Source organism: Protobothrops mucrosquamatus, unplaced genomic scaffold (assembly GCF_001527695.2).
Source record: "Protobothrops mucrosquamatus isolate PMUCROS unplaced genomic scaffold, P.Mucros_1.0 scaffold969, whole genome shotgun sequence".
NCBI lineage: Eukaryota > Metazoa > Chordata > Lepidosauria > Squamata > Viperidae > Protobothrops > Protobothrops mucrosquamatus.
Window position 1 is genome coordinate 105,472 of NW_015387212.1, and position 9,112 is coordinate 114,583.

The following is a 9,112-nucleotide window of genomic DNA, read 5'->3' on the forward strand; positions in this document are numbered from 1 at the left end:
AGCCATCTCTGTGGCTTTTAAACTGTGGAATTCCCTGTGCCGTGTTATCCCTTTAGGTTTCCTATTTTAAAAAATGAGGTACTGCCTGGGAAGATCTAGGGTTGAAATCTGACATCACCATGAGTGTGGAGTGAAGCCTAAAGCCAAACGACATCTACTTGTGACCTAGTTAGATTAATCCTAAATGTAAGGCATTAGATAGGCATCAAGTAAATATAGGCTTTAGGTATACCAACACATCTTGTGTAACTTGGCAGAAACATGTTCTCTTTTGTTTTGCTACCTGGGTGGGAATGCCTCTTTCTAAAATGCCCTCCCGAGACACCGCTTGCGAGCACCATCCCCAAAATTGGGGGAAAGGCGGCGTCTCCCCTTTCAAGGCGATGTTTGTCCAGATGCAAACGTGCACTTTGAATGGATAAAAGGACGGTAAAGTTCTCGAAGGGCAATGACCCGCATTTTGCAGCTACCGCCTCTACTACTGGGGCAGGCAGCGGAAAAGGGGCCACACGCACAAGGGCTGCGGCTGTCTCTGCATTCCCATCCCGCCCGCTCTCACCGATTTTCTTGCGGCGCAGGGTCTGCTCTGCACCCCCGTCCAAGAAGTTGGTTAGCAGCTCCGTCTTGAAAGAAGCCGCCTCTCGCTCCTTCCGCAGATCCGCGTTCATCTTCACGGCCGTGACTCCTCCGCGACCAAGCCCGAGAAACAACCGCCGGCCGACTCCGCTCCGGAAAAGCTCCGAACAGGCGAAATGTAGCCTTGCCCCGCCCCGCCCCGTGACGACGCGGAAGCCCAATAGGAGGTCGCTTAGCATCCGCGTGACTCTACGGAGGCGTTTCCTCTCGCGTGCGGAGCTTCCAGTAGGGAGGCTTCGGTTCGAGTTGGGAGGTTTTCCATTGCTAGGAGGAAGCTGGGGTGGGGGTTAAGAATCCATTGGTTTTATGCAAATATTTAATTTGCACCATCGACGTTTAATTTCGTACAAGTATGCACCGGGCGTCCTTGTGAAACCAGGGCATTGGTTGCTGGAATTGCACATTGTTTTCGACCGTCCAGGTATCTGTTGGCGTACAATTCAGGATTGCCACCCGAAAGTTTCGCTTTGTGCGCGTATCGCGTTGTATATCTGCTGGTTATTTACAAAAAAAAATATCTGTGGGAAGAGTATTTGTAGCTTTCCAGATTGTAAACAAAAGATTGACTCGGGGGAACTCAAGTTAAACTTCCCTGCCGCTGGTATGCGGTTTGTTTGTTTGTTTGTTTGTTTGTTGGTATCCTGTCTTTATTATTTTTACAAATAACTCAAGGAGGTGAACATATCTAGCACACCTTCCTATTTTCCCCACAACAACCCTGTGACCTGGGTTGGGCTGAGAAAGAGTGACTGAACCAAAGTCACCCAACTGGCTTTCATGGCTAAGGCTGGACTTGAACTCTTGGTCTCCTGCTTTCTAGCCTGGTGCCTTAATTATTAGACCAAACTGGTTCTTAAAGTTAAGAGTACAGTTAGATATCAGGCTGGCTATTGTTAGAATTTATGGCATATCAAGCAGGATTCTCTTTTCTTAGCCAGCCAGACTTGGAAAGGGAAAAGGAAAAGCCCAGGGGAACAAGAAAACTGGGAATCGGGGGAAAAGCAAAAAGTAATGGAATCCAGTAGCCCCAGAAAAGTAGCAGAAAGTCCATAATGGTTGATTAGGGTTATTAAATTATAGTTTGTGATTAAACTTATATTTTAGTAAGGGGGCTGCTTAACTGTCTAGCATAATGGAACAAAAAGCTACTTTGCTTTATAGCAGGATAAATATTCAGAGCAGAAAAATATTTGAGATCTCTGAAAATAGAAAGTTCTTTAATCTTAATCTTGTTTGACAATAGGATCTGTTTTTGCAAGCCATTCTACATAATGCTTCCAGATGCTGGAACATATCACTTTCCTTGGGAAATAAACTCTACTTCAGTACCGGAAGGGAAAACCCTGAGAACATATGGCAGGTCAGTGTAGGTCTATTTTTCTTTAATTTGATCAGTCTATTTTTCTTTAATTTGGTCAATACAGTATCTGCTTATATACTTTATAATTGCTGCATCTGTTTATGCTTTCTGTAATTACTATTTGAGACAACGTCATTGATCTGATTTCTTGCCATCATTGGGAAAGGATTGGTTTTTTCTTTCAATTATTACTTAACTTGTGGTAGAGAGTCCAAATCAAAGATGATGGGATATCCAGCAGTGTCAAGCTAGGGTCAGTAAGATGGCACCCAAAGATTAGCTGCCTGAAGCAGCAGCAGATGTGGGAGGGAGATCAAGCAGAAGTCCAATGGCAAGACATCGTTCTCCATGGGATGTACTATCGACAGACATTGGGAAATCCTACCAGTGGCTGGTAAAGACTGAATTAAAAGACAGCACTGAGACACTGACCATAAGCAGCACAAGAACAAGCACCAAGCACCAGATCCATGGAAGCAGGGGTCTACCACACTAGACAGGATCCAAGGTGCAGGCTATGCAGAGAGGCCTCAGAGACAGTCCAACCCATGGCAAGGTATAAGATGCAGGCAGGAACAGCATACACTGAATGGCACAATCAAGTAACTGGTTGTCAACCGTCCCACTGGCATATGCAGCAAAAGAAACTCCTGGGATGTTATTTTACCAAGAGTATAACTTTACTGATAGATCCATGTAGGCAAAACCAGTTCTGACTTTTAGCATGAAAAACTGCATAGTTGAAATCCCCTTCTCCCCCCCCCCCCGCCAGCCACTGTCCAGTGTCCTCCAATCCAATGCAATCTCTTTGTTTTGGGAAACAGTCTGCTCGGCTCAGAAGGCTCTCATTGTTCAACCTTGAGGTATCTAGATACTCCAGGCCACAGACGGTGCACATGAATTGCTCAGCTTCCTCCCAGCCACACATACATTCCAATTATTCCTAGTTTCTGTTGTCTGGCTGTGAGCGAAAGGTGAGAGCAAATCAGCCTTGACACTGGCATTGTGTACAGGAACATCTGTACAAAATATGGGTCAGACCCTCCTTAAGTCTAGATGGGAGATCCCACAAAAAGTTGCAGAGAATAAGAAAGCTAAGATCCTATGGGACTTCCAGGTTCAGACAGGTACTGGCCAATCATCCAGACATTGTGGTGGTAGAGGAAGGACCAGAAGACAACAGTGGTGATAGACGTAGAAGTGCCAATGGTCAGCAACATCAGGAAGAAAGAGTTTGAGAAACTGTAGAAGTGCCAGGGCCTGAATGAGGAACTAAAAAATAAAGTGGTCCCAGTGGTGGTGGGAGTACTCAGAGTTGTCAGTATTCCAAAAGATCCCAGGAATGACATTAGAACTCTGTCCAGAAAAGTGCAGTGCTGGGAACAGCTAAGATATTGCCCAGAACCCCCAAACTCCCGAGATTGAGGAAGACGTATACCACCCATAAGGGTTAGAAGGGATTTTTTTATATTTTAGTAGAATGTGTTTGTGTTTGTGCGTGCATGGGTGTGTGTATGCCTTAGTGTTGTTGGGCTACTATTGTGGAGTTATCAGTATGTTAGATGTTGATAAATTAGAAAAAAATTAGATTCTCTTATCTTAAACAATTGGAAGAGTTGACTCTTCCTTTTCTGAATAGGGATCGAAGAAGGGATTTGAAAGGAAAGAAATAAAGATCATTTAAAAGAATGGCATTCTTTGTAATGGCCAAAACGTTAGACCGGTATTTTCTTTAACATAGTTTAATGACTATACTGTACTCAGCTGGGTTTGTATTTTACATTGAGCTATAATGTGGCATGTTTCAATTTTATTTAGCACATGGTACGGATTTAGCTCAGAGATTTAATTCTAGTCAGTGTTATTGCAATGTTATTGGACTATGGTGTGCTAAGGTCCATGGGGTTGCGAAGAGTCAGACACAACTTAGCGACAACAACAGCAAAAAATGTTATTGCATTTGGACTGCATTCCCTTTCAAATTTAGACCAATAACCTGTCTTCAGTTTAGACTGATAACTTGCATGTAAACGTTTTTCCAAATATGTAGGTTGTTTTACATATTCTATTTCTGTCATACGTTGTTTGACCTTTCTGTCTGTCTTACTATAATAAAAAATGGCTAAAACATCTTTTTAACTACTATATTATTTGTCATGAATTAATATTTCTGCCCCCCACTCCATGATATATACATGATATTATCAGTATTGTGGAAATGAATATGTGTATCTTAATTATTATCAATATCTGAAACTTTCTTTCAGACTTCACTCTTACGATATGGCCATTTCCCAAGCCATCTTAACAGCTCAACATGCATCTGATCAGCACTGTATTCAAGTTTGCACAAAGTTTGTAGAACCCTTTCAGGCTCAGCTTGGGTCTCTGTATATTGTCCTGGGGGAAACTGAATTCAAGGAAGGTAAAGATATCTATGGTTTTTAATTCTATGGGACCAAAATGTCTCCAAATAAATATGAACAAATAGAACCATTCTTAAGGACTCAAGAGAGCAAAAAATAAGCCAATTTATACTTAAGGGTATACATAAAGGATGCTACTATGATAGGTTCTTTATAATAGGAAAAAAAGATGCAGATTCTGGGTCTGCCATGGTAGCAGAGGCCCTACCCCAGCCAGAAACAATGTTGGGATAATCCTAGAATTACTAGGCTTCTCAATTAAGTTACGGTACTCAATCTTACTTGGGTTGAATCTGAGTCTGTTTCTCCCTATCCAGAGAATTGAGATTGAGGGCATCCCATACTGGAGTGCCCAAGGACTGGACTTCTTCATAATCACCAATTAGAATCCTTTGCTTAGGAAGGAGTAGAACTACCATAGCACAATGCCCCCCATTCCCAAAATTTGGAGGTAATCCAGAATAATACTGTGGTTGACCATGTTGAAAGGTGCTGTGATCTGGCAAGACAAAGGTAGTTGCATTTCCTTCATTCATATCCCAATGCAGGTCATCCATGAGAGTGACCAGTGTGATTTTCATCTTATGACTAGGTTTGGATATCATTCTAGCTATTCCTACTCAATAATAAATGCTATATGTAGACAAGAGAAGAACCATTAGTGCAACAGTTAATGTCAGAGTTCCTACTAAGACATCTTTTCTTTATTCACAAAGAAGTGCTGGTAGGGAAATATAGAGGTAGGAGTAGATAGCTATCTTGGAAAGCTCAGGAGAATTTAAAAAGATTGGGCTAAACCAGAGGTAGTCAACCTTGGCTCTTTTATGACTCGTGGACTTCAACTCCCAGAATTCCCAGCTGTGCTGGCTCAGGAATTCTGGGAGTTGAAGTCCACGAGTCATAAAAGAGCCAAGGTTGACTACCCCTGGGCTAAACAAAGCTGGGCTTCATCACACTATCATCTGCCCAGAAACATGAGCAACAAAGATTTCAATATTTTTGTAGTAGCACCAAATACTTTAGAGGGGAATTGTTGAGTAGCAGAGTTCTGCTTCTGAGGCCTCAGGGGCAAGATATATCTTCATATGTTAATGGTTGAGTAGCAAAGTTCTTCTGAGCCTCGGGCAGGGCACATTTTCATATATTAATAGTGGAAGCGTATTCATGATTACAATACTTTCAACTCACACAGATTATATCTGCCAGGTATGTCATGCCTTGTTCTGCTGGTGAGATATTGATGTTGATCTGAATAATTCCACTTTCTTCCTGGGGGATTGTATGATTACGTTCAGTAGACAATGTTTAGACAAAGCACCTGAATTTTTTTCTTTATTTTTCCTACTTGCTTATTTCTGTTCTGATTGGGATTTGAGACTTTTCTTTTGTAGACCTGTTTTTAAAAACTCAGGTCGGAGAATCAGAGGGAAATATGGAAAGAAAAAGATGGGAAAGGTTAAAATATTTTGCCTGTCCTGCAAAGGGCTTCTTCCATGCCACTTGCTTTTTTATACAGTAATTTTATTAAAATGTGATAATAAAAACTAATAAAACTAAAAAAGGAGAAAGAAAAGAAAAAAATAAGAAAAAAGAAAAGAAAAATATACAAAGGAAGTTTACTACTTCTTAAAATATAATACATTATATTTGTCCAAATTAAAGTATTTTGCTTCATTCTGTATTTGTAAGTTAAGTATCAATGTTTTTTAATTATACTATTTAGTTCTTTCTAGTTCACTCTAATGTCCAACTTCCAAAATCCCATCTTATCATATATATTTTTAAACAAAAGCATTTTTCCATGAGGAAAAAGAAATTCCAAAAGATCTTGTTTTAAATTTCTCTGGACTCTTAGTTTGTTTGTAACTCTTTAAAATCAAAGTTCTACTCACCCTTTTGCTATTTATTAAAATAACCATTTTCGGTGCTTAAACTTGTATTTAAAACTTCTTCCGTAAATGATTGATGGAAACTCACCCAATGCATTCAGAGTTGTCAATCCAAAGCAGCTGACAAGCAATTTCTGAAAGTGATTAGAAAAGGAAATATATGAAACAGTATCCTTTGGAAAGTTCCAAGTGTGATTTGAGCAAGATGGCTATTCCCTAGTCTTTCAGGGCACTAAACCTGCTGGAAACTGCTGTCTTGCAATCCCCTCAAGACGAGCAAATGTCTTGAGCGCTAGTGGGTGATTTCCTTGTTTGGAGAGGAATTATCAAAGAGCAGGTCTACTTGCCAGCTCTTCACTTCACTGAGATTATTGGCTCTGCTTTTCATGGTCCACCATTTCTTTGGTCCACCATTTCTTCCCTGGAAGTCCAGCACCACTTTTCAATGTAAAAGCAGCAGGTATACAATTTGGTTAATTGCATATTAGGAAGTTCTTTTGAATGCTGGAAAAATAATAATATCTATGTTACAAATGGGCTGGCCAATAAATTTTATAAATAAATAATACGTTTTCAAAAATGAACGGTGTCTTTCTACTTGCTATACATAGCCTCATATTCAGTGCTTTTTTTCTTAAAAAAAAAAAAAAAAGGTGCCGGAACTGACACACATTATACAACCCGCCTTGCCTACCCTACAAGGTTCCATCCAAAAAAGGTGCCGGAACTCCGTTCTGGGCGTTCTATGAGAAAAAAAAGCCCTGCTCATATTATGTCAGTTGTTATTGAAGAGCTTAATTTGAAGGATTAAAAAAAAAAGAAGGTCACTGCTTTTCACATGTGTTGTGAGACTGAATGTCTGCTCAAAGGTTAAATGAGAAACATCCTTTATGAGTATAAAACTGATTTATTGTAGTTTGGAACAAGTAGTACAAGCATATTTGTCATTTCCAGTTCTTGTAGTGTACATATTTGTTCTAGTTGGGTGAGGCTTTCCACTATATGCACATTGTTGGTTACGTTTCTTCTGTGAACTTCATGAATATTTGCATGGATGCAGAAAGAATTGCATGTATTGCTTTGAATATAGTTTCCCAAAGAGGAGAAAAGAACAGAGAAAACAGAATGACTGATGTATATGCCATAGATTTAGATCTCTTTGGATCTACACTCCACTTTAAAATTTTACTCCTCACTGTTTGTGCACTCTGAAAAGTACTGTCACCTGCACTTTGCAAAATAGCAGTTGTTAGGCCCCCTTTGAAGACCTGTCTCATCATCTAGGTCTTGTACATATGAATTTTCTCTCCTACCACCTTTTTTTAAACCACCTATTGCTTTCAATTAATTGGGTCTAATTGTGTATTTTTCATTTTGTAAACCACTTAGAAATGTTTTTTAAAGAAAAAGCTGTATTAAATATATATTACAAAATAAAGTGCTTTCTATACTGAAGTAATAAAGAGTGGAACTACCACATTGTATGATTTGGGAGAACATTTTGTTTTAATTGCATTATCAACTATGGCATTTTTTAAAGAGATCCTTTAATTAAAAAAGTGGTGATTTATTTACTTATTCATTTTTCTATTGCAGGTGAAATGATTCTAAAGGCTCGTGTATTTACATGTGTAGAAGGAATAAATCTTCAATTGTTGGAAAAAGCTATAGAGGAACAGAGAAAATATTTTCAGGAGAGAAGGAAAGATCATGAAGAAAGTATATGATAGTACTATGCTTCAGGCAGGATTTATTTTTGAGCAGAAAATTTGCTGTTCTGTATATGATCATTCTTGCCTTTACTCCTGGTTTTGTTGGAGATTATATTGCTTTGTGAATACTTCCTTAAAATTGGTTTGATATAAAGTTTTAGACTCTGAGGATGCAGATTATGTCTAGAGTTCCAGAACTGGTCTCTGTAATAGACTGTGAATCTTATACATAACTCTATTTAGAAACTTATACAAACAATACAGCATGCAAAGGGCTAATAGAAATCTTTATTTTGGAAGATGATTTTTGGAAATTACAAAAGCTTGATCCTTAAGCTTGTTTGAAAGCAAAGAATTTTCTTAATATGCCAAAGAAACCAACAGTTGGTGGCTGTGGGGGAAATGGCTTTTAATTCTAATTTTGTTGATAGAAAAAAGTGTTTTTGCAGGCTTGGAATGCCCCCCTTTTCCATTTCCATTTGTGACAATACAACTTCCTTGCTTTCCTGAAGTTGTTGAACACCTTAATCTTCCATTGTACAAATTTCAAAATATATCACATTTGTGAAATAAAAGCTGTCAAATAATGAATATCTGATGTCTGTCTCTGTCTATCTATCTATCTATCTATCTGGATTTGAAAAAATTCTGCAGAACCAAACCCCCCCCCCCCCTTATCAATTCCATGTAAGTCTGTTTTAAAGAGCAGCTTTTAATTTGAGCCTGAAATAAAACTTAAAATGCTGATTCTAGAAAGTAATAAAATAATAAAACTTTTTCTTTAGTCTTCAATTTGTATTATAGATTCCTACTAAGATCTGTCTTGTTGCCTGGGTTTATATTTATGTCACACTGTAGATGTGATCATTAAGCTTTAGGTAGCTGCTATCAATGTGCTAATGGCATCTACGTTAACATTTTCATCAGGATCAGATGAAACGGTACGTGTTTGCAGGTAGAAAAACAGATTGAATTAAATCCAATTTGTTGGTCAGAAGTGGTTCCTGGATCTTGAATCAATGTTATGGGTCCTTTATATGAGCTGGAATTGATCACGAGAAAGCAGACTCATAGTGTGAAGGGTCTCAT

The 9,112-nt window shown here is 39.0% G+C and overlaps 2 protein-coding genes across 3 annotated transcripts in view; one reads left to right on the plus strand and one right to left on the minus strand.

The window, feature by feature from the left end:
• ACOX1 (acyl-CoA oxidase 1) overlaps positions 1-735 on the minus strand; it is a 34,223-nt gene extending 33,488 nt beyond the window's left edge. For both annotated transcript variants that reach the window (XM_015819697.1, XM_015819698.1), the window contains exon 1: positions 560-735. In XM_015819697.1, coding sequence (XP_015675183.1) covers positions 560-668 — 109 coding nt within the window. In that variant the 5' untranslated portion in view covers positions 669-735. The remainder of the gene's footprint in view (positions 1-559) is intronic.
• A 108-nt stretch (positions 736-843) lies between these two features.
• On the plus strand, positions 844-8,621 carry TEN1 (TEN1 subunit of CST complex). The gene is made up of 4 exons (XM_015819700.1): positions 844-1,057; positions 1,880-1,996; positions 4,264-4,421; positions 7,908-8,621. The coding sequence occupies exons 2-4, from the start codon at positions 1,908-1,910 to the stop codon at positions 8,036-8,038; spliced, it is 378 nt and encodes a 125-aa protein (XP_015675186.1). The 5' UTR covers positions 844-1,057; positions 1,880-1,907; the 3' UTR covers positions 8,039-8,621.
• The last annotated feature ends 491 nt before the right edge of the window (positions 8,622-9,112 follow it).